At 39.5% G+C, this 26,661-nt stretch overlaps 1 protein-coding gene across 1 annotated transcript in view; it reads left to right on the top strand.

The window, feature by feature from the left end:
• The window catches only part of CYP39A1 (cytochrome P450 family 39 subfamily A member 1), a 72,582-nt gene that overhangs the window by 32,977 nt on the left and 12,944 nt on the right, over nucleotides 1-26,661 (top strand). The window contains exons 8-10 of the mRNA XM_084889829.1: nucleotides 8,380-8,513; nucleotides 18,009-18,104; nucleotides 18,959-19,047. Coding sequence (XP_084745955.1) covers nucleotides 8,380-8,513; nucleotides 18,009-18,104; nucleotides 18,959-19,047 — 319 coding nt within the window. The remainder of the gene's footprint in view (nucleotides 1-8,379; nucleotides 8,514-18,008; nucleotides 18,105-18,958; nucleotides 19,048-26,661) is intronic.

Here is a 26,661-nt window from a genome sequence, read left to right as displayed (position 1 = left end):
ATCCAGCCTAAATCGCGGGCCGAATGGTTTACTGAACAGTCATAAACTGACAATGTCATAAACTGACAGTGGAGTGCAGTGATGACAGCGCAGTGCGGGCCACATTGCAAGGCCTGGCGGGCTGGATTTGGCCCGCGGGCCTTGTGTTTGACACATGTGATCTATATATATAAAACCCTAAAATGCAAATAGACCAAATGGTGGAACAACCGAATAACAGGTCGCTATGACATGCGCTGACCATCAGAGGTATGCGCAGATCATGGCGAGCATCAGCAGCAGGCAGCAGAGTGTGGAACATGGTGGGCATTGGCTGTGGTGGGATGGTGGAGAAGGGGTGCAGGGGCACTAGACCAAGGTGGGGCTCTGGTTACTGTATCAGGGCGAGCCTCTGGTAGTTACTAAAAATTCTTTGCTCCTGTAGGCTGCGGTCCCACCAGCCACTGGCTCCTGCTGCCAGCGCCAGCTCCCCTCACATCTGCTGGTGCTGGAGCCACCACTCACACCCACTGCCGGTGCCTGGTGCCAGCCTCAATCACTTGGCGCCATCAGTGAGTGTGAATGGTGGCTACCAGCCCTGATCGCCTCTCGGGGCTTCTCCACCTCCTCCTGCTCCTGAGGGGCAATCAGGGCCAGCAGCTGCCTCTCTCATCCATTGCCAGCATTGATCCCATTCACACCTGCTGCCAGCGCCCAGTGCCAGTCCTAATCACTCAGTGCCATCAGCAGGTGCAAGCAGTGGTTGCTAGTCCTGATCGCCATGAGGGGTTCTCCACCACCCCTGCTCCTGAAGGGTGATTGGGGCAGCAGCCACTGCAAACACCCCATGACAGTGCTGGTCCCACTCACACCCACTGCTGACGCCAGCCCCAATTGCTTTGCGCCATCAGCAGGTGCAAGTGGGGCCTGCTCTGTCGTTGGCACATGGGAGTGGCATCAGTGATGTGAACAGGGCTGCCAGCAGACGGGGGTCTGGGGGCCGCAGCTGAAGGGGCCAGGCTGGGGCATGGAGGATGAGCTGAGACCTGCCCCTGTGCCCACCCCAACCTTGTGGCCCACAGTTCCTTTCAAGGTGCATGAATTCATGCATTGGGCCCCTAGTAGCAAATATAAAGTACATGGCTCAGTGCCTGTCTTATAAGTCTTAACTATAACCAAACTGATACAATTATATTAGTTGTATGAAATTTTGTAATCTTCCCATATCATGAAATTAGTAACTATCATGACTTCAACTTTTCTTTTTTCAAATATTCATCGTTGTTTTTTGAAATAATAAAATTTTCTCGAATGTTTATAGAAATAAGCAAATTACTTTCATATAAGCTGACTATTTTGTAAAGGGGCTGGAGTGCAGTAAAAATACAGCATGAGGCTACTTATGTCTAATACTAGAAACCTGGTGCATGAAATTTGTGCATGGGGGGCGGAGGGGGGATGTCCCTAAACTGAGCCTGCACCCTCTCCAATCTGGGACCCCTCTAGGATTAGGCTTAAACAGGCAGTTGGACATCCCTCTCACAATCCAGGACTGCTGGCTGCCAATCCCTCGCCTGCCTCTGCCTGATTTCCCCTAACTGCTTCTGCCTGCCAGCCTGATCACACCCTAACCACTCCTCTGCCAGCTTGATCAACCTCTAACTGCTCCCCAGCTGGCTTGATTACCCCTAACTGCCCTCCCCTGCCAGCCTGGTCCCCCTTAACTATTCTCCCCTGCAGGCCTGGTCACTCTGCCCTCAACTACCCTCCCCTGCAGGCCATCTTATGGCAGCCATCTTGTGTCCACATGGGGGCAGCCATCTTTGACCACATGGGGGCAGCCATCTTTTATTAGGTAGGATTACTCTAGAGTAGGGGTGTCGAACTCAATCAGAGAAGGGGCCAAAATCTAAAATCCAGCCTAAATCGCGGGCCGAATGGTTTACTGAACAGTCATAAACTGACAATGTCATAAACTGACAGCGGAGTGCAGTGATGACAGCGCGGTGCGGGCCACATTGCAAGGCCTGGCGGGCTGGATTTGGCCCGCGGGCCTTGTGTTTGACACGTGCTCTAGAGGATCGAGAATAGCTAATACTCACTGAGCACATACTAAGTACTAAGCCCTCTTCTTAGTGATTTTTTACCTACTCAATCCTGGAATCATCCTTTCTAAAGGATGATATTACTTACCACCATTTTAAACAAGAGGGAAATAAAATACCAATTAGGTTGTTTACTCAAGACCACACAGCTAGTAAATGGTAGAACCATGATTTGAACCAAAGGTTGTCTGGCTATGAAGTTGATGACACAAATGAATAAATCTCCTTGCCAAATTTTACTCAGCATGTCTGAAGTAAGATGCTTAGATCCAATTTCCAGTTTAATTCCATTTCAAATTGGTTCCTAAACTACAGCTCTAGTTATACACTGTGCATACTCGGAAAATATTCCTGGAGTAGTATTCATGTGCCTGTGCCTGATTCATGGCCTTGGTGTATGACCGTTGGTGCAGAATCACAGTGGACGTAGCTTATCTTTTGTAGCAAGCCATGTGTTTCTGAGAAGGGTCTTTTCACCTCTGGAGCTTGCCTGACTGGACCTCTTTTTATTAGCCCTTTCTTCACATTCCAGAGGTTTCTGTGAGATATCTGAATGAGACAGCAGGACCTAGCTAACCTCCAGGGATCTATCTGTTCTGCTCTTTTCTTTAATTACTTCATTACATTTTTCATCTCTCTCTCTCCTCTCCCTCATGTATATGTGTGTGTGTGTTAAAAAAAAATTACATATACTCTCTACTATAGGTACCCAATAAATTCCCATTCTATGTCTTCAGATGCCATAAATTTAGAGTTGCCCTGTACTGTGTGCAGAAGGATCAGAATCAGATCAAGCATCTGCTAGAGAGAGGAGGAAAAGGCAGGGGGGCAAGGAGAAAGGAGGAGGAGGTGGTGGACTGGAGATTGGAAGGACTCCCTTCATGGTAGGCTGCATTTTTAAAAGCTCAACTTTCTTATGCAAGTGAAGTCCTGTTCTATTATCCAGGCCTCATTGCCCAGTAATCTCTCTGTCACTCCCTTCTTAAAACCAAAACAGCACCTCCCTTTTTATTTGATGGCTTATCAGTTTATTATTACCTTAATTCTTAGGGATGGGAAACATGGCTCAGCTCAAGTTGAAAACAAATTTCTAAACAAGTACATTTTTAAAATTGTATTTTTCAGGTACAGTTTACATTCAGTATCCTATTTCTACTACTCTTTGTTTCTCAATTATGGTCTCTCCCTGTCCTAGTTTTGGGAGTTCAGCATAGTGGTTAGATAGTTATATACTTTACAACGTGGTCCCTTCCCTCCACCACCCTTTATTTCCAGTATTCACTTGGCATCGTCCATATTATTACAATACTATTGACAGTTGTGGGAGCAAGTGTGGCCAGTGCTTGCAGCAGGTGCAAGTGCCAGTCTGGACTGCGGTGTACAGAAGCAAAGAATTTTCAGTAACCACCAGAAATTCACCCAATGACAGCAACTGGCACCCCCACCATGGTCTGGCACCCCTGCTCACCTGCTCTATCATCACACTGTGGCCGACACCCACCATGCTCCACACATGCCTCTTGGTGGTCAGCCCATGTCATAGTGACCAGTTGTTTGGTTGTTCAGTTGTTTCAGCTGTTCTGCAGTTCGGTCTATTTGCATATTAGCCTTTTATTATATACTATATTCCTGGCATAAAATAGAGGTATAATTTTTAAAAATTGAACTTTTGAACATTACTTAAAATATTGAAGTTTTTAAAATTCCTGAAATGAAGGGAAGAATGTAAGATACTGATTTTATTCCCCTGTGGATTACTATAAACTATTTACTATTTCTCTTTAGCTTTGTTTCTGTTCTCTAAAAATGGATTATTTTTCCAGAAGTTTTTCTTGAGGTCTGTGGTTGAGAAAATATGCCAGAAAACTAGTTTCTTGCCCTTAATCTCTTTCTACAGCTGATGTCATTGCTTCATTATTTTTTAATAGAAGTCATAGAAGTGCTTTCTTTTTCAAAGCAATTACATAACTTCCCTAATAACAATCTAAAATAAACACTAATTTTCATTATTTGACTTTTGCTTTTTAAATAAATTACCATAACATTTTGGACGCAAATTTATTGACCAAATTTTGATAGGAATCATTGCTTAAGGCTATTACATGAGTTTCTTTATTTTTCCACTTTTATGTCATACATTTTTACCCCAGGTTCATTCTTCATGTGTGCTATGACCTTTTGCATACACCTTTAAGTGTTTTAAAGAAGCTGCTCTATGAATATGAAAAGGCAGCTGCTGTAAAGGAAAGCTTAACTCACAGCAGAGAACAACAAACAACTGAGAATCCATGCTTTCAAAAGCAAAGAAAGAGGTGGAGGGGATGTGGAGGGATGCACTGTTTAAATTTCAGTGGAACTTATTATTTGCTTTTCTTCATCTTCCCATGTGTCCCTTGATAGCATCTACATCTGTCTTTCATTTGTGGAAGCACAGGGGTCCTCAGTATTCAACCCCACTTTGCAACTCCACCTTCTGACTCTGTTTTTAGAATATATCTCAAAAGGTCTGAATGACTCAACAAATATCTATCATTCTTTTCTTTTCTCTCAAAACATGGATTATTTCCCCAAAATTATTAGTTAAACCCTTATGTAATATTACAGCCATCTGTCACACTTTGGTGATTTATTTGATCTGTGTTTATTTTCTTTAAGTTAAGAAATCATTTTTTTTATAATTAATTTTGGTATGTAAGTGCCTTTTCTTTCTGCCTAGGTGAGCCTCCCTCATCCCTGCAGGCTTACTAGGAGATGGAACTCCAATTCTAGTCAGGAGGCAACGAACACAGCTGACACTTGAATCCTCTCTTGTGAAACTTCTATTATGGTTATTTATATCTAGATATGATGTTGGGTCCTTGTGTCCATGCTCCTTTAAGGCAATGGCTGTGTTTTTCTCCTTCCTTTCTCCTCTGAGGGGAAGTGATGGGACACAGTGACCAAGGGCAAGGGTTTTCAATGTAGGTAGACATGGGTTTGCAGCACAGGGGCTTGTCTTTACACACAATAACCTCTCTGAGGCTTGATAGCTGGCAGATAGTTATAAGAAATAAGTGAAGTGGTCCGAAGTATCTGTGATGTTAGGTGTTCAATGAATTAGTATTGTTATCTTCCTGTCTCTGATGGCATCTGTGCATAGGCTAGCACCTAACAGATATGAAGCAAACTTCTATTGAGTGAATAAATGGGTGAAATAATAGAATTTTAATCAATTATATAACCTTAACAAATACAATTTATAGTTAATGCGTTACTTCTTTTATTTGATTTCAGATATCCTAATATTTGGTTTGACTTTCATTGCATTTATGCCCACGGTTAAACGATAGTCTCTGAATTTTACCCGAAATCACCCATGATTTCTTCCCTGATGTCTTCTGCACTGGTCCTGGGTGGCTTTAGGCTCTAGTGCACTTGATGATGAACTTGGCATGCTTCCAAGTGAAGCCTCCTAATTTTAGAGTCAAAACGCTGGGGGAACAAACCACAGATGTGCATTGAAATATGCACAGTATGAGTACAGAGCCTTTTCTAAGAGTTATAATAAGAAAGGTCTTTAACCTAAAGATGTTGTTTGAAAACTTAGCATATTTCCTTTTTTTCCCTTTGAATAATCCAAGAATACTACCTTGCTTTTCCCACATAGCATTGGGTTTTGAGAAACTAAAAATATTTTATCAAAACATTTGTTCTCCAAGAGTAGTCTGCAGCTCTCATATTTTTATAGGTCATAATAGATTTTAAATATTATATTCAATTCAAAAGAAGCTTTTCTTTCTATATTACATAACACAAAACATTTTTGCACTTTATAATTCAATTACTCTAATAATAACTCTTAAAATATCTCTTTTTTTTTCTCAAAAGAGGTCAGAAAAATAAATAAAAGATAGTACAATAAAATAAAAGGAGATTAGAATCTTCACTGTTAAGAGTCCAAACATTTTAGGGATTTGCTCTTCATCTTTTGTTTGCCTAGAATATCCACCATTCATCTCTCCATGTAGAAGTTGGGCCATTTGTTAATTCAATATGTATTTACTGAGATCTACTTATACAAGGAACTAATTATATTTGTAGCTTTAGAGGGAGATACTCATAGAATATTTAGCTTTACCTGCAGTTGAATGTGAGCATCCCTGCCTTTCACTCTCAGAATATTTTACACCTCACAGAATAGCTTCCTTGCCTACGTGGTGTACCGGTTAACTATGAGCTTGTCTCTTACCTCCTACGATACTAAATGTGTTGCAAGAAGCCTTCATTGTTGTAACCCTGTAGAGCCTAACTCAGCCCTGGTCCCTATTTGTGTCAAGAAACTATCGAGTTTAACAGAGTGTCTAGGCACCCCTATGGAGATCAGTAGAACCAGAGTTTAAAAGTCCTGGTTCCCAGACTCTACTAACCAAAGACATTTGCTTCTAACTCTCCAGGAATTCCACATGTGTTGACATAGTGTCCCAGGCACCATGGACCCATCTCTCATGCAGATGGGCTTGCTTTTAGAAAAGCCTCATCTAGAACGTAGGAGAGACATGCTTGAGACCCTATATTTCACTCTTACCCAGCCATTCCCAGTACAGTTGGGAAGCAGATAGGAAAGTTGACTTAATTTAACTGACAATGTTGTTAGCGTTTATTGAGCATATACTGCAAAACCAATTGAAAGCTAAGTTGTTTTAACTTTCAAAATGGAAACATTTTACTTGAAATACCATCATTAGCTAAGTTGACTAATCTGACTTAAGGCCCTGCCCATACTTTGGATGATAAAGAGATTGGCCTCCATTCTTTTTCAGTTGCCTTGGGTCTGAATATTAGCTAAGCTATGCATGTTACCTTAGGAACATCTGATGCACCTATGTTTGAGGAATCATCACTCCAGATGAAATACATGTGTCTCATCACCCATTTCCTAATATTTTGGGGGGAAACTTCTGAAATGTATGATTAAAAATAAGCAAAAACTTAAATGAATCAGCAGGGAAGAGATAGAAGAAGTAAGCCAGATGGCTTCTCAGATCTCTTACTTTGTACTCCAGGCAATTGTTTCTTCAGTTTCTTTTCTTTTCCTTTCTTTTCATTTCTTTCCTTTCCTTTTCTCTTCTCTTCTTTTCTTTTTCTTTTCTTTTTTTGTATTATTTAAAGTATTACATATGTCTCCTTTTTCCACCTTTCCACCGTCCACCTCTCCCCAGCCACTCCCACCCCCCAGGACAAGCCCCCACTGCCCCAGTGTCCATGTCCATTGGTTATGCTAATATGCATTCATGCAAGTCTTTGGTTGATCTCTTACACTTCTCCTCCTCCCACATTCACACCACCCTCCCCGGCCTTCCTCTGAGGTTTGATGGTCTGTTCAGTGATTCTCTGTCCCTGGATCTATTTTTGTTCATCAGTTTATGTTGTTCATTATATTTCACAAATAAGTGAGATCATGTGATATTTATCTTTCTCTGACTGACTTATTTTGCTTAGCATAATGCTCTCCAGGTCTATCCATACTGTTGCAAATGGTAAAAGTACCTACTTTTTTTTTTATAGCAGAATAGTATTCCATTATGTAGATTTATCACAGTTTTTAATCCACTCATCTGCTGATGGGCTGTTTCCAAATCTTAGCTATTGGAAATTGTGCTGCTATGAACATAGGGGTGCATATGTCCTTTCTAATTGGTATTTCTGATTTCTTGGAACATATTCTTTGTACTTTTTTTTTTATATATAATATATTTTATTGATTTTGTACAGAGAGGAAGGGAGAGAGATGGAGAGTTAGAAACATCAATGAGAGAGAGAGTCATCGATCAGCTGCCTCTTGCACACCCCCTACTGGGGATGTGCCCGCAACCAAGGTACATGCCCTTGACCGGAATCGAACCCGGGACCTTTCAGTCCCCAAGCCGACACTCTATCCATTGAGCCAAACCGGTTTCGGCTCTTTGTACTTTTGACGTCAGTCTTATATTATTGCTGTTTCCTTAAGTGACATGAGAATTTGGACAAGGAAGTATGAAATGGGTGAAAATTGAACACCTTTCTGACAGGGCCTGTCTTAGTCATTTGACAGACATAGGATTGTGAGAACCAAGCAAGCAACATTGACTTCGTTTTTTATGCCATACATTTTATCTTGGTAAGTAAGAAGCAATAAATGTCTAAAGCTGGTATTTAAAGAGTAATAGTAATATTGACACTAGCTGTAAGAGGTAGTATCTAACCTATGTTTATGAGCTTACCTAAAATCATTTCCTGGTCGCTTTAAGTCCATTTTCTTTTTAAATTCTTTTTACAGGTAAAGATAAGATTAAAGTGTCTGAGGATGACTTGAAGAAACTCCCTCTAATTAAATGGTGTATTTTGGAAACAATTCGTTTAAGAGCCCCGGGTGCCATTACTAGAAAAGTGATGAAACCAGTTAAAATTTTGGTAAGCTTTGGTTTGGCTTTAAAATAATCTCTCTAGGGGAAAAATGTATATATCTTTTCCATATACTATTAGATAATTCCTTAAATTCCAGTAGCACGGAATGACCTAGTAATAGATCACTAACAAGAGTTGTACAGCAACATTTTGTCAATGTAGGTATTTTTCCATTGGTGAAGATTTTAGCTACAATATAATGTTTTAATAATCATTTTGGCTATGTGATTATGTGTTAAAATTAGTATAATCCTATTTCAATCAAGCAGGTGGATTAGATAATATTTTCACTGCTGAGCAGCCATAGGTTGAGGAATTCATGTGCAAGAGAAGTTCCAACTAGAGACAGTTTCAGACCACAGATCACAGATATGGGAACAGATAATTGATTTTAGCAATCAGCATCCGAGTGAGGGAGAGAGGTCCTTTTTATGGGAAGAGGAGGAGAAAATTCTGAAGTGCACCATGAAAGGTATGTGTACATGGCAGAATTTCAGGTCAATATTTGCTGAGTCAATCAAGCAGAACAAAATATTGTTTCAGAATGATTTGACTTAGAGCCTGCAAGATCACATTAAGTCAGACCTCCACTCTTGTTGGCTGTTTTTACACACAGCATGAGAGTGCCTGGATTCAAACCAAGAACATTTTGCAGTGGTACAACACAAAAAAAACAAAAAAAAAACAAAAAAAAACAACACCCAAATTTTATAAAGGTTGCAACTTGCTAAATTCAGAAGAGATGTTGTTTGTTTGGCTGATCTTACATAAATTACAGGATTTAGTTTTAGTGTGATTTTAAAGTCTTTGCTTTTAAATAATCAAATTCTTAATTACTTTAAGAGTATAAAAGAATATGCTTTCAGAGGAAATAGTCAAACAACTTGGTGCAATTAAGTAGAACAACATGTTTATTTGTCTGAATAGTACTATAATTTTATTGCACTTTTATTTACATTATACGTGTTTATAACATAAATATACAAAAATAAATATATACACATATAAATATTTACATTTTACAGTATGGGGCAAAAGTAGGTTTACAGTTCTATGTATGTGAAACACAGTTTATTCTTGTATTATTATATATTAACTATTATTTTCTTTATAAAAACTATAAACTTACTTTTGCACACTCATATTATTTATTTTATAGCCTCGTTTATATTCTGGCTAGGAGATAATTATTTGAATTACACAATCATTTATCTGCCAGCAGGCATCTTCATTTTTATTGTATTACACAGGATCTATACATGTTTTGTTAGATTTATACCTAAATATTTCAGTTATTTTTAAGATTTTATAAATGGTATATTTTCAAGTTTTAAGTCTCAATTTTACATTACTTGTTTGTAGAAATACAGCTGATTTTTTGTATGTTGACCTTGTATCTTCAACTTTGCTAACCTCACTTATTGGTCATAGAAGTATTTTTGTAGATTCATTAGGAGCTTCTGTGTAGATAATATCTTAATTTCTGCCTTCCTACCTGCATTCTTGCCTTATTGCATTGGCTCTGTCTTCCAGCACTGTGGTGAATTACAATGGTGACAGCAGATATTCTTGCCTTGTTTCTGATTTTTATGGGAAAACATTTAGTCTTTCCTTGTTAAGTATAATGTTGACTGTAGATTTTTTGTAGATACCTAGAATAAACCTCATTTGATCACGATGTATATAATTTTTTATACATTGTTAGTGTCTTTTACTAACATTTTATTGAGGATTTTTGCATCCAGGCTCATGAGAGTTATTGGTCTGTAATTTCCTTCACTTTTTATTTTGTACTGTTTTGTCTGGTTCTTGAACCAAGACAGTCTCTTCAAAGCTGTTTTATGCTTGTCCTGTACCCTTTTCATAAGCACTCACATTCCTTTCTTTCATCCACTCTTCTTTCTTCCCATTTTTTTCTTCCTTCCCATCACATGTATTTCCTTATGAAAGAGAAAAGAAAAGGTCAGCAGTATAGCTCTCTTCTTTTCTTCCTTAATTCCTTTATTTTTCTCTCATTTGCTCTTTCTGTCTCATTCTTCAGGTTTTTTGAAGAATGCAATTGCTCTCCCTTAAAGGTTGCATTTCAGGCACTGGCCAGGTAGCTCAGCTGGTTAGAGTGTTGTCCCTATATACAAAGGTTGTGTGTTCAATCCCTGGTCAGGACGCATACAAGAAATAACCAATGAATGAATAAATAAGAAGAACAACAAAGCCATGTCTCTCTCTTTCTCAAATCAATTAAAAAAAATCAATTAAATGGTTATCTGTACTAACCATTCCCATGACTGAATCAAGAAGAAAAAACCCATAAGGATTCTTATATCTAAGTTCTTACACAATTTTTTTTTTCCTGCTGCTTTTGGATTTCTTCTCTCTCCTGTGAGTTTCAGTGTGGTTTATGTGGTTTCAACACATTTCACCTTGTGCTTCTTTAACCATTCGCTCTGCCTGCCACATATATGGCAGCTCTGCACCCCTCTTCTCAGACATAACACTTGGCTGTGCTATTTCATTAGCTAAGTATCTGAGATCATCACAGGGTGATTGTATAATGAGAAGTGTTTAATTTGTTTCATAAATAGATTTCCTTCCCAGACACAAACCAAAAACTTTTAGGCACACACAACTTTCTAACCAATATAACTCACCTCCTCTGAGATCATGTTTCTTCTGGCTCCTGCTATCCTGCCTTTGGAGATTCTCATGCTGTTCATTTATCTTTATTTGATTAATTACACTTACACCCCAATTCTACTTCCTTCACATAAACGCTACTTTGTCCCTTGGGATTCTGTGCTCATCCTCTTTCTTTTCCTTTAGCTTCTCCTATGCCACCACCTGAAGCTTGTCTCCTGGGCCCCTTGGTCCCCTCCGCAGGAGGAGTTTTCCACTGGGTAGATGTTAGCTCCTGCTTATTTCACTTTTCTTTTCTTTTTTCTTTTAATATATTTTATTGATTTTTTACAGAGAGGAAGAGAGAGGGAGAGAGAGTTAGAAACATCGATGGAAGAGATTCATCGATCAGCTGCCTCTTGCACACCCGCTACCGGGGATGTGCCCACAAACAAGGTACATGACCTTGACCGGAATCGAACCTGGGACCTTTCAATCCGCAGGCTGACGCTCTATCCACTGAGCCAAACCAGTTTCGGCTTCACTTTACTTTTCATTTCCTTGAATATTTCTCTTTTCTTGTATTTGATGTTCTCTTTTCTTGTATTTTTATTTTACATAAGCATGCTGACACAAATGTATTTGTTTTTCAGCATAAAATTTCTTCTCTGTTGACCAGCAACTCAGTCTGCTGGTCGAGCTTAACATTGATACTGATATGGTCACTGTATATTCCACTACCCCTTCCACCCCCTCAACTCCTTTTCTGCCCTTAAATGGGTAGTTTTTGTTGCAGCTTTTAACATCATATCCCTGTCAGATTGTTGGGGCTGTTAACATCACATAGTTCTTAAAATTTAATTTTACTTATTTCAACAACGTTACCAAAAGAAACATCCATGCTCAAACACATGCCTATACATATACACTTATACATACACAACTCCACAACCCCATGACTGTACTGTAACAACTGTCCAACATTCTCTTTGTATTACATCAGTAAATAAATCTAGTTCTCGTCATAGTGTAAATGTCATTAAAAAAAGTTGTTAACATTATTTTTTACTTTTTATGCATTTAGGGAGTTTTCATATTTATTTTCATTGCCACATAATCATCATAGAGTTAATAGCTTATTGAATATTTAATTATTTCTTGGTTCTTGAAAATTTAGATTGCTTTCCTTTGTGGGGTTTTTTTTTTTCCATTTTTTAATGTGGTAATTACTTGCATCTTTGTACAGAGTGCATTTTCTTTTCTTTCTTTTTTTAAATCCTCATTCAAGGATATGTTTATTGATGAGAGAGAGAGAGAGAGAGAGAGAGAGAGAGAGAGAGAGAGAGAGAGAGAGAGAAGGATAAGGGTAAAGAGAAAGAGAGAGAATATCAATATGAGAAAAAAACATCTATCAGTTGCCTCCCATACCTTCTCTGACCGGGGATTGAACCTGCAACCTTGGTATGTACCCTGACCAGGAATCAAACCTTCAACCTTTTGGTGCGATGGAGGACACTCCAACAATGGAGCCACCTGGCCAGGGCCATTTTCTTTTTATAATGATTATGCTTGAATTATGTGTTACTAGTGGATTACTGGTCCAAGGGTATAAATACACTTATGATTCATGATATACAACCCTCTTATAAAGTCTAACATCTATGGGATAAAATATTTTAATTAGACATAATGGATATCTAAAACAAATCAAGAACTTATTTTAAATCATTGTTAGTCTCATATCTCCATTTCCTTACACTCACTCTTCTAGAGGACATGAGGCTACTTACTACCTGTTCACTTTCCATCCAGACCCCAGTAGCGGTGATGGTGTCTCGGTGGTGGGGCAGCCCAGAGACCTGTGCTCAGGCTGCATCTTCCCAGAATGTCACCATCCTTCCTTTCATTATTTCCAACAACATGGTCTTCGCAGGTGTAAAAGGTACAGTGTTTCCTGCACTCACTGTTTCTTTTGTAAACGTGGCCTTCCCCTTAGGAAGCCCACAAGCACCTGGATTTCTCCCTGGGGAGATGAGCCTCTAACTTTAATAACTTGCAGAGTTTTCATTATGTAAGTAATAAATGGTAATTAGAAAAAAACAAGAGACTACAAAAAAAGATGAAAGAAGAAATAAAAAATTGCTAATAATCTCATGACAAAGATTATCCCTGTGGTATTATAATTACCTTTGGTATTATAATTTCAGATTTTCTTTTCCTGTAGTGTGTGCATTTTTAAAAATTCAATTGGGGTCCTACTGTGTTAATTTTTTTATAGTCTGCTTTTATTTTACTTAATAATAGATCACAAATAATTTTCTATATCAATAAAGGACATCTATACCATTTGAATTGCAGCATAATAATCTAATATACTGACAGAATCTAAGTTTTTTAATCAGTTCCCTATTCTCAATTATGTGTATGGCTTTCATTTTTTTCACTATGCCTTTGCTGAATATACTAACTCGTTCCTAAGAATTTGGATTAAAGAAAACATTTCATAGGAAACTATCTGTATTAAGCAGTGACAGAGGTTCATTCATATTTTCCCTCCTGTTGGACAGCTGGTCAGGGTGTCTTGCTATGAATGCTAGAAGTATTCTCCCACTGCTCTTCCCCTGCGTAGTCTGAACAGAGTATCAGTGTTCATTTTTGCTTTTGTATTCTTTTCTATTAAAATTAACAACTGTCTGCTTTCTTGGATTTAATTAATTTCTTTCTTCTCTTTATTATGCCACCTTTTGAAAACTCTTAAACTTCTACCTATACTCTCTTTTCAAGTTTTCATATTTTTAGTACAAAGTTAATCTGCAAGAATACCAAACAAATAATAAAGTAGTATTGGAAAATATGAATAAGTAAGGCCTATTAATTATCTTCTTGAGGTAGTAAAATGTTATAAAACTATTAAAATATGTTATTAAAACAAGTATTAAAACAATTAAAATGGCATCACACTGGTGTCAGACCAGATTGTCAGAACAATAGAGTAATTCAATAGATAACAAAGAAACAAAACCCCTTATACATAAGAATTTAACAGAATAAATAATTATAAGTTCATGAAGAGGGAAGAGATTAATATGTGGTTTGGGAAGACTAGCTAAGGCAGGGGAAGATGGGTGGATGGAAGGTTAAGAGGTCAACCAAAGGACTTATATACATGCATATAAGCATAACCACTGGACACAGACAATACATGTGTGAGGGCCTGTCCTGGGGTTTGGGGACAGGCTGGGAGAGGTTAGTGGGAGGAAAGGGAGACATATGTAATACTTTGAACAATAAATAATTTTTAAAAAGTTATAAATTTCCCTTAAACAAATACACAAATGATTTCTCAATATAAATAAATAAAAGTGGGTACCTTTTTTTTTTTTTTTTTTTTTTTTTTTTTTTTAACATAGTGGTTCTGAAACTTTTGGTCTCAGGGTCTCTTTATATTTTTCAAATTTATTGATGATCCCAAATAGCTTTTGTCTGTGTGAGTTATGTATATTTACTGTATTAGAAACCAAAGCTGAGAAATTGTTATAGGATATATTTAGTAATTAATTTAAAAAGAACAAGAAACTCTATTACTTGTTAAATTAATAGCCCAGTTTTGAGAAACATACTTTCCAACATAAAAAGTGAAGAGTAGCATGGTTTTTAAATTTTTGTAAATCTGATGTCTTGCTCATAGAAGATATCTGAATTCCAATGTATGTGTCCGCAATCAGTCTATTGTGATGTATTGTTTTCATTGATGGAAATGAAGAAAATCCAGCCTCACATTGACATGTAGCCAAAAAAGGAGTGTTTTAGTAGCCTTTTCAAATATGTGTGGCTGTTCTTTGATACTACACTAAAACTCAGTGGTATTTTCTTATAAGTTTGTTGCAATCTGAAAATATATCAGTGAATTTTGGTAGTAAGTTATGTTAAAATCCACTGGTGTATCCTGTACTTAGAGTGAGTATTTTTACTCAAGAGTGATGTTTGACCTGGCAGATGCTCTGGAAAGGTCTTTGGGACTCCTAGAAATCCCTAACCCACCTTTAAAAGTCACTGTTGTAGAGAAAGCCAATATTGTAGCCACTATTATAAATTTAGGATTAATCAGTGAAATTACAAAGCAGATGAACAGGTTTGAATGTACCATATTAAAAATTAACATGCCTTATTTTGCAAAGTATAATCCAGACTAAATGTAAGCCAAAAATTAAGAATAAATAGCAATATATTTGTAACACAAGGGGACATAATTTTAATATATAAAGAATTTACAGCTCATAAGTAAAGCACTAGGGTTACCTAGATTAATGCACAAAAGTTTATAGAAGAAAACAACATGGAAAATGCTCAATAAAGACATAAACTTTTAGGTGGCAATCAAAACTTGCCTATTGAAAATGTCAGACTAGCAGATAAGAGGGTAATGAAATTGACATGTTCATGTTGAAGTTAGAGATATTTTTATTTTTTACAAAATTTGAGGAAGCAATTAAGCTACAGATATTAATAGCCTTAAAATATTCATGTCCTGTGTCTTCTGAATATCTCTGTTAAACGATTTTGTATGAAAAATGCTTTTAGGAAGAAGGCTCTAGTGATGGCATTTATACTAGGAAAAACATTAGAAAAGGATCAGATTAATTATGATTTAATCTAGCCAATGAAAGATTAAACAGCGATTGGAGAGGGAATTATTCACAATGACTACACAATAGGAAGAAATAAATAGTCTTAAGAGCTAAGACTATTTAAGAGCTAAGCTAAGCTCCTGGCCAAGAGCTAGGAGGGAAGCCAGGTGCTCTGGACCTTCTCCTGCTGATGCTTTGTCTTTATAGGACTCCTCCCTTCTCTTCCATATTCTGCATTCCTGCACCCACTTAGCTCTCAGAATTCTTCTTGAGGATATAGCAGAGAGCCCTTCCTTCTCGTTCCTCTCCAGACTAGAAGCTCATTTGGCCTCATAGCATCCCTATGTGGTGGGCTGGCCAGGTTCCATTCTGTCTACCTGAGAGATGCCGTTATCATTGCACCAAGTTGTGACTTCTCTTTGCTAGTGGTCTGTGTTCCAGTCGTTACTGTTTTGTCTCCCTCTTGATCTGTCCCTTCATCCATCCTGCAAATAATGGCAGGGCCTGTTTAGACTGGGCATGTTGATATCTGTTCTCTCAGAGGGTTCCTTTGATACAACCAGCTCACGCATCCCTTTATGCCATTTGTCAGCCTGGCATTTGCTGCTCCAAGAGGCATGTCTCTTTGGTCTCCTCCCTGTTGCTGATGTTAATGGTGTTATCCAGGTCCCCTTTGACGTCTTTCTTTATTAGCTGGCTTTGTGGGACTCAGCAGTCAGCAGCCTCCAAGTCATAATCACAGGTCAACTGTCTCTAAAGAAGACTGCTTGGTGGGAAGGGAAGGGCAGACTGCCTCCAGCCCTGCCCCCAGCTGATTTCAGAGCAGGCATGACCTCTCTAGCTTCAGTTCCTGCAGAGGAAACGAACACAAATTGGGATCTCACCGATCTCTTTCAACTTAAAAAAAAAAAAAAATGGTAAAGAGGGCACCAGAAAGCCTTGCTCTCTTCCCAGGTTTGGATCTAACTATCCAGCTGTCCTGGCATTGAAATTACAAAACTCAAGCAACATTCAGTTCCCATCAGAGCCAACAGGGGGTTCTCTTGGGCTAAAAACTAATGACCTCTCCCATTACTCAACCTCCTACTACCACAAGAAGACATGTTTTTAATTGTAAGGTGTTATTTCTAGATGCATGAGCTTCGTGTTTTGCAGATATCTTGAGGACACCTGAAAATTATTCAGGGTTAAATAGATGTGGCTTCCGATATTTGGCGGTGGGAGTTGCTATTACCAGTAAAACGGCCCCTCTCTGTAAAGTTGGTAGCTACCTAGAGATCACACACCATAGGAGAGCTCTTTGCCCTGTGGTTCCAGAGCGCGGTGATGTAAAGGTGATTTTATGAGATGGTTTTACTCCTTGGGATAGCTTATTTAACATGAATGCAGGAGGATTGTGCAGACTCTCCTGTCGAATGAATCCCACTGCTCAGCCCCACAATCACCACAGCATCCAACACAAAACCATCAAATAAAAGCACCACACTTGCTTCGTCCTGTGTCTTACTAACTAGTTGCCTTCTTCATATTCCTTCTGCCCTAACAGCTGCTGCAAGAATGAAAAAACAAAGAACTCACTGGGCCTGCCCTGACCTCAGGGGCAGGACACCTGCTGCCCCTGTCCTTAGTGCTGTGGCCAATGTCCTATCTCAGAGTTAGGTTTTTCTAGAACACTTGCTGCAAACCTCAGCATTGAACATCAAAAACTGCATTAGAATGGACCTATACTGGTTTCTGAAATGTTCACATTTATCAAATATTTCCCCTATGTAACTAAATATATATATTCAGTAACTGATCATTGGAATTAGAAATCAGTGCCCAAATGGTGTGGCTCAGTGGCTGAGTGTTGACCCATGAACCCAGAGGTAACTGCTTCAATTCCCAGTCAGGGCACATGCCCAGGTTGCAGGCTCAGTCCCCAGTGGGGATGTGCAGGAGGCAGAAATGATATTTCTTTATCATGGATGTTTCTATTCTCTATCCCTCTCCCTTTCTCTCTCTTAAAAAAAAAAAAAAAATCTTTAAAAGTTTTTTTTAAAAAAAAAATAAGAATATTTAAAAAATAAGAATTATAAATTAGTCATCTCCCATGTTGGAAAATAGAATTGTCTACCCAGGAAAGAGTTAAAGTTTATCACCATTAATTATAAAATGCATGTGCCTTCACCAGAATATAGTCATAGCATTGTTTTTAATGACCCAAACACTTTTTAACAGAATTCAAAAAAATAAATTGAAATCAATTTTTCTATCATAGAATTTCACTGTTCCTTCTGGTGACCTGTTGATGTTGTCTCCATTTTGGCTACATAGAAATCCAAAGTATTTTCCTGAACCGGAACTGTTCAAACCCGTAAGCTCCTTTTTTTCAATATACATCGTTCTTTTTATTTTAATTTATTTTTGTGCCAGGAGTATGTATTCATAAACTAACTAGGACTGTGTCATTAAGCAGCATATTACTCTAGTAACAAAGGTGAAAATACAGATTAGATTTGCAATATGGCATAACATGTATAACAAATCAGATAGGCAAGTTCCTGGAATAAGCTTCAGCAACTTTACAATAAATTTTTATCTGAAACCAGCAGAGCATGTTAGAGTAAACATGCCTAGTTCTGACAGAAGACCGAGTTCATGTTCTTCAGACAATTGTTCTCATTATTGGTTTCCGAGGAGCCCAAAAAATAAAAATGAAGCAAATTAAAACTGTGTTCTGCTGTTTCTTAGAATTGGGGGAGTGTCTGGGCTGAACAGCATCTTAAGAGGCCCTTTGATCTACTCTCTGCCTTCAGGTGAAACTGTCAAAAATGGCATCCAGATGTATCCATTCTGCATGCAGGCTCCCTCCAACAGGGCTGTCAGCAGCTGTCTGTTACTAAATTTATCACCAAGAGCAGTTTCAGGATGGAGCCGGAGGCCCCACTGTAAACACTCTTCCTCTCTGGAGTCCGTCCTGGGGTTGATTTACATCGTCATCTACATTTGCCACTTAACAGAATTCTTCTTAAACCATTTTATTTATTAGTTATGTTCCAAAAGCGTAATCGTGGCTGATATTAATAACAGGTCGGAAAAAATGACCAACAAGCCTGCAACTTTATATGCAAGGATTAGCTGTACAAGGTCATTTTTAGCCTAGAGAAATAAAGTTAAGCTTATTTATATAAGGCTGATTTGGAAAAAAAAAATGTTTTCTTCCCACAGGAACGTTGGAAAGAGGCAAATTTAGAGAAGCATGCTTTCTTGGACGGCTTCGTGGCCTTTGGAAGTGGGAAGTACCAGTGTCCAGGAAGGTCAGTGAGACAGCCGGGCCACGCTCATCCACAGAGTCTGCGTGGAGATGGGGGAGATGCTGGCGCGGAGCGGGGGAGCTCAGGCTCAGTCTGTCTTTTCTTTATTATCAAACGACAGGGCAAGCCAGAGACCGTGTTTGGTTGGCCATCTTGTGGGATGTCTTTGTGGGAATGTCTAAAGTGGCTTCTGATAGGAGAACAAAGTATTCCAGTTCCAGCTGCCAGAGGCGCTCAAGGTTTATGTTTCAGATGCTCAGCTCTCATAGAAGAATAACTCAAAAGGCGTTTGAGTTTCACCTTTTTTAAAGATAAAACTGGAGGTATAATGATTCTCTATTTTAAAATATATTTTTATTGATTTCATACAGGAAGGGAGAGGGAGAGAGAGGTGGAAATATTAATGATGAGAGAATTACTGACCAGCTGCCTCCTGCATGCCCCACAATGGGGACTGAGACTGTAACCCGGGCATGTGCCCTGACCAGTCATTGCACCATGACCTCCTGGTTCATAGGTTGATGCTCAATCACTCAGCCATGCCTGCTGGGCAGGTGTAATATTTCTTTAACAACAGCCTTTTCGGAGACATTTGTTGAGAGTGCAAAATATCATTAGCATGGAGTATAGCAGCAGCTTACTAAATGGCTTTTATTTAGTGGGTTAGTTTGGTTCTATCAAAAAAAATTTTGACACCTTTGGTAGTTAAATTAATCTGGCACCCAGGACTTCTCTGTAGTGTGATGCCCTGTTCTGGGGCAGGTATTTATCATTTAATGAAAGATATCTAATATTTATGTGTTTAAGCAGACACTTTATTTTAACATCTCGCCTGTTCCAGGCCCTCTTCTAAGCCTCAGTGACAGAGCAGTGGGGAATGCAGACATGGTCCCTGGCCTCGTAAAACTTGCACTCTGCCTTAAACAAGCCCCACTTCTTCGTTGCTGCTGATTCTGGTAGGGGGTTATTGGTACCATTCTATTAGAGGTTATTAGAGGATTATTGGCACCTGTTTGGAACAGAATCTCACTCATTGGATGTACAGAGCCTTTAAAAATTGCATATCAGAAAAATTTTAGTTTCTTAACTTAAGAAGTCAGTTGTCTTTCTTGTTGGAACAGTAATGTCCGTCCATATTTGCAATTATGACTTTCTCCACAGCATCCTCTCTACCCCTCCTTTGGTTCATGTTTATCAATATGCTTTGAGTAATATCCACCTCCTCCAAATGGTTTTAGTTAGTCTCAGCCAGCCATGATCATTCTTTCTCTCTTTTTAGAAGTTCTTCTAGGAGCCTAAGGGTAAGCAAATTGTTACATAGTGTTTCCTTGGGGACACTATTTGGCGTGGGCAGTTGATCTGAACTGGCCAATCAGATTGAAAGGAGAGACTTTTCTTCCGTGGTGAGGAGAGAGGCCCACTTTGTCCTTTCCCTTTGGATGTGAACAGGAAGCATGCAGCCCAGTTGTTATTAGCAGCATATTCAAGTAAAACAGCCTCATGATAGTGTGGAGTCTATGGAGTGAAGGACAGAGATATAGAGAGAAGCTGGTCTATGTAATATTATTGTGTCACTGAACCAGCAGTTTTGAGGAGTTCATCTATTTCCTGTCATGCTAGATAATAAATGTTTTCACTTTTATAAATAACTAGAGGCTCAGTGCATGAAAATTCATGCACTAGAGCAGGGGGTCCCTCAGCCTGGCCTGCCCCCTCTCAGTCTGGGGAGCCCTCAGGGGCTGTAGGCAATCTGACAATCTGGGGAAGGCAACACCCCATCACACCTCTACTGCTGCCACTGCCAACAGCACAAGCCTTATCTGGCCCTGGTTACCTGAGCCTTGGGCAGCCCTGGGGGGCTGGGCAGTCACCATCTGAGGCTTGTTTGTACCTCGGGCCAGCCCTGGGCAGCTGGGCAGCCACCATCTAAGGCAGGTGTGTGGAGTGGCCAGGCTCACCTAGGGGCAGGCCTGGCCTTGCTGCACACCTGCTGTCCTGGTGGGACTGAGGGGACAGGGTGCTTCCATGTTGTGTCTGTGAGTGCTGCCATCTTTGAGGATAGGGCAGTCAATTAGCATATTCCCTTCTTATTGGCTGTGGACGCCACCATTTTGCAAGTGCATGAGGATTAATTAGCATATTCCCTCAATATTAGATAGGATAATAATAAAATAATTTATTTATTACATATAATTAATGTTCATGATTTTTAAGGCAGATGAGTTGAAGGTCTTATTGTTTATAGCTGAAAGCATGCTGACATATTCACCAGAAAACTTCCAAGGTGAACACTGTAATTGAGTATCCAATACTTTAGGAGCAGAGTAGGACAAAGGAAAACAACAGTAATAGCAGCATACACACACACACACACAAACACACACACACACACCTGCTTCTTATATTATTTTTATTTTATTTTCATTTTTTTAATTAAGGTATTATATGTGTACATATCTTACCATTGCCCCCCCCCACTATTATTTTTATTTTAGATAAGCAGTTCTTAAGCCAAGAACGCATTTATTGTTTTTGTCACTGTTAAGTAACATTTTTGTAAGAGTAGATCTTCTAAAAAGAATATTACCTTTTTCATGTTCCTTTAGTATATATCTTCAATTGCAACGAAATAGTTTATTATAACCATCTTTGAAGCTGACCTAGAAATATTTTAAACTGAGGTATGAAATGCGTGACAATAGAGCATGTAGTATGGGCCAGTGGTCAATCAATGACTATTGTTTTTAAGAGGAGCTGTTAGGACATTAGTGTAATATCTGTTGAGGCTGATAGACATTTGCTTGGGTTTGAGAGTAATGGATACCATGCAGAGAATCATGACATTTCAGCTCAATCAGTAGTATGTTATATAGAAACTGTAGAAATTTTGCACTAGAAATGATTTAAATATGTTTTTATTGATTTGAGAGAGAGAAAAAAAACATCCATGTGAGAGAGAAACATCCATCAGTTGCCTCCCTCATGCTCCCCAACCTGGGATTGAACCCACAACCTGGGCATATACCCTGACCAGGAATCAAACCAGCAACCTTTTGGTGCAGGGGAGGACACTTGACCAATTGAGTCATACAATCTAGGTCTGTGATAGAAATTTAATCCCACAAACACTTAGTATAATCCCCAGAAAATCGTGCCCATTCTTAGTTTGTGTATCAGGAGCCAATTTACTTTCTCATGTACCAAACACGCAGTGAGTCAGAGAAAGTTGCCTGTAAAGTTTCTGACAATCAAAGTTCATCAGGAACAGTCTTGTGGCCTTGCAGCTGTCACCCTTGGGAGTCCAGGCTGCTGAGACAGCAGGAGAACCCCTCCCACAAGTGAACACAGAATATTTTGCTGAATTTACCAAGTAAGTACTCAGTGCTGCCATCAACTGCCAGAGAAACATTGGAATGGAAGAACTGTAGTACCTACTCCAAATAGTTCTGAAATGCATTTGGAGGAAGAACCCTTTGCTGGGCACTTTCCTGAAGCTGGGTACACACAGCAAGGGAACCCTTCCTAGTAATTCTAACGCCAGAGAAGAGCAGGAGAAAGCAGCATGAACTCCCAGACTTCAGCATTGGTAGCATGCAAAATGAAGAGCCCCACTACAATGGACATTCTCCTCCTAAACTGTCCATCTAAATGGAGAAACAGGACAAGGGAATTTTAGTGTCATGTGGGTGTCTCTGAGAGTAGATGATCTTGGCAGAAAGGAATGTGCTTGCTAGACTCAATCTCTGGGACACCAAGCCAGCAGCCTTGATTTTCCCTGGTTCCCATCCATGCATGAGGATGCCTGGGTGGCTGTCTCATTGTGCTAATTGATAGGGGTTAAAGTCTAGTGTAAAATAGTCACGGTGATTGTTGGCATGATTACCCCACTTGGAAAGGCATGCTTGGACAAGAAGACAAGAAGAGGGTATATAAGAGAACAGCTGCAGTCCTTGAGAAATGGAAAAGAAGCATGGATTCCTTGGGAACAGAAACCGATTTCCAGCCTTTTGTGTGTACGTGGCTCTCACCTGTGTCATAGGGCAGTACTAGGCCACAAAGTCATGGATGTGTTTTGAATTACTAATGAAAATCACACAGCTTTTGGAAAATTAATCCAAAAATAGGTCCAGCTGATAGTAGATTGGTAGTCGTATTATTCAACCTAACAAATACCTCTTGAGCACCTGGTTTAGTATGGTTATTATTTCACTCAATAAATATTTATGGAGAATATATTGTATTTCAGGGAAGAGCTCTAGGAGTTACATTGGGAAATAAAATAAGGGATCAAAGTCCCTTCCCTCAAAAAGTTTATAGTCTAATTTAAGTCACTTTAGTAAACACCAAGGCGAATCAAAGAAACATAACATTCCTGAATTGCATATCATGTAGTTAGGGAGATGAAACATAGCAACGTGGAAAACAAGCCTGATTAACTGCATAAGATAGCACTTGAGCAATGCCAGGTGAGTCATATAATCGCCATAGGAGTTCAGGGCATTTAAAGGGGCTCTCTGGCCTAGATGGGAATAATCAATAAACGGCATAGAAGAAAGCCCACCTTCCCCACAGGCAGTGGTATCAAAGTTTTAGGAGAGATGAGAGGAAATAGTCATAGGAATGTAATGGACCTGTATGTTAATGGTTGCAAGTCAGTTGTCTATTTGGGGTTTGTGAGGCTCTGAGCACAGTTGTTTCTGTATGTTTGTTTTAAAGATGATGTAATTTTAATAACTGTGCCCTAATGAAATAGCTTTACACAATCTTGTATTTGAGAAGTACTGTTAGCTGGTCACTTTTGAGGAGTGAGCAAACTGAGATCCCTAGGTGTTTCTCGACATGTTGCAAATTCAGTATATGGGGAGGGCAAAAGTAGGTTTACAGTTGTGAATACCCAGAATAGAGTTTATTCTTGTATTATTATTTATTAATTATTGTATTATTTATTCATATTACAATTGCAAACCCAATTTTCCTAGCCCACATTTTGAGGAATCTATAATAATAAAAGCATAATATGCTAATTAGACCAGACATCCTTCCAGATGACCTTCCGAAGGATGACCTTCCGGACCAAGCTGGGGCTGCAAGGGAAACCCAGGCTCTGGGTGCCTGTCAGCGTCCAGAGGGAAACCCCGATCCCGGGTGCCGGAGGGAAGCCAGTGCCGGCAGCCAGGGGAAGGAATGCTACTCTTGCATGAATTTCATGCATTGGGCTTCTAGTTTGTTACATAAACTAATACATCCCCTCAACTCCAGTTGGTAAATAGAATTGCATCTGCTTATACAGTGGTTACCTAACATTTTCACCACAGTGTGAACATGTCCTGGTGGATATATAAAGTGGATAGGATGAGGGTAGGCAGGGTAGATCCGGTTAATCCCAGGACTCGGAGCCAGGCTGCCAGAACCCTCTGTGAATCTGTAGCCATGCTTCTCTATTCGTTCTGCTTTACTAAGGAGCAGCAACTCACACAAAGGAGCTGTGAGACCCCTGGCCCAGTTGCTGTCATTAACTTCTTAGCCATTTCATTTTGACACTTCATTAGGAGCCTAGGGTTTCAGTCTCTGAAGAACAAAAGAAGCCATTCAAGAGTGACTTTTGAGACTCTGATAGGCCAAAGTGCTAAAATAAATATGCTCCTTTCTGAGCAGAATTTCAACAATCTCTGATCTCTGGCCCCTCCATGGTGCAGGATTTCTCTATGGCGAGAAAGGAGACTTCGGGCTGGTGTCTCCCCCCACCCCACTTCTCAGGGACTGCTCTTAAATAGGTGTCTACTGTTCCTAAAAAAGAGGACCGGCATGAAAACTGTACCATATGCCTGCAGTGCTGATTCCACCCCCAACTCTGACCCTGGGGAGTACAATTCCCTAAGCCAATCCTCACTTCCTATCCCTGGTTCCTTCCTCCCTCCCCATATGGATTGGTTTAGGTGTTAGCATGTGTTTTAAGCAGCACAAGGAACTATTGAAGTTTCTTTTGGGACTTACAGGTCAAAAATAACCAACCATTCCCTGATGGATGTTAATAAGGAAGGACTTGATCTTAGAAACCAAGTTCTTCCTTATTGGCAGCTATTTGAGACTCAGAAGGAGGCATTGTTGGGATGAAGCTGGTACCATAGAACAGTGCGGCGGCAGTGGCCTGGCTTCCTGGGAACATGGCTGCCACAGTGGTCTCTGCCAGAGGCTAGCCCCAGCTCCAGGCCTTTCATATCCATAACTCCATGCATTCCCTTCAGTACAGAAACCAGCCCAATGTGTTTTTTTCTGTCACGTGCAACTGAGAGCATCCGAAGTAATATAATTTTCTTTTAAAGAAAAAAAATTAAAAATTTATCAAACTCCATGAAATCATAAACATATACTAACCACATCAGTTAATAGCTTTCTAAAAACCTTGTGCTTTGTAAAAGGACTGAATTTCATTTACCTTGGGTATATCACAAAGCAAAAGTAAATGCCACTTCTTAAATTTTTCTTAGAAGGTCTGAGATTTAACATATGTTAAGAGATGATTTTTTTAAAATATATTTTATTGAGTTTTCACAGAGAGGAAGAGAGAGGGATAGAGAGTTAGAAACATCAATGAGAGAGAATCATCGATCAGCTGACTCTTGCACACCCCCTACTGGGGATGTGCCGGCAAACAAAGTACATGCCCTTGACTGGAATTGAACCAGGGACCTTTCAGTCCACAGGCTGACGCTCTATCCACTGAGTCAAACCGGTTTCGGTGAGATGATTTCTTTTGATCTTAAGTCAATACTGGTCCTTTGACACCTTCTTCTTCTTCTTCTTCTTCTTCTTCTTCTTCTTCGTCTTCGTCTTCGTCTTCGTCTTCGTCTTCTTCCTTCTTCCTTCTTCCTTCTTCCTTCTTCCTTCTTCCTTCTTCCTTCTTCCTTCTTCCTTCTTCTTTCTTCTTTCTTATTTCTTCTTTTCCACATCTCTAGCTCATAGCTACTACATATGGGAGCTTCACTTCCAGGAGGAGTAGCTGTAGCAATGCCATTGGAACCATCCCACTGTCACTCTGTAAAACAGTGACCTCAGAGCGTGCCCTCCCACGAGGAGCCCGTTCTGATCTTCCCAATGACACAGAAAACGGAATCTCACATCAAGAACGGCGGAGGTTCCTCAGTCCTTTCCTCTTTGTCTTCTCATCTGCTTTCTCACCTCCTTTTCCAATTTTTCATTCTTTCCTCTTTTTCATGTGTTTTCTTCTTTTTCCTCTTCCAACTTTATCCCATTCTTCTCTTCCCATGTTATTCTGTTGGTTTTCCCCCACCCCTCATTAATATGGGCATCTACCTGCTCACTCTACCAGACTGTGACCTGACCATCAACCAAAAGCTTGGTACCCCAGCCGGAGGGTTTCTGGTATAGCTGAAAAATTCTTTATAATCTTAGTTCTGTGAGCAAACTAAAAGCTTTGATAAACTATTCTCTTTTGACATTTTTTTTTCTCCTTTCACCTTGTCAAGATGCTCTAGATGAGTGATGCTTAAAGTGTGACACTCCTCCACAAGTAGTAGCATAACCTGTAAACTTGGAAAAGTGCAAGTTCTCAGGCCTTTCCCCAGATGTACAGAATCATAAACTTAGGGCCCAGCG

Source organism: Pipistrellus hanaki (assembly GCF_964339955.1).
Source record: "Pipistrellus hanaki genome assembly, chromosome: 7".
Taxonomy (NCBI): Eukaryota; Metazoa; Chordata; class Mammalia; order Chiroptera; family Vespertilionidae; genus Pipistrellus; species Pipistrellus hanaki.
This window is presented reverse-complemented; position numbering and strand designations above follow the sequence as displayed.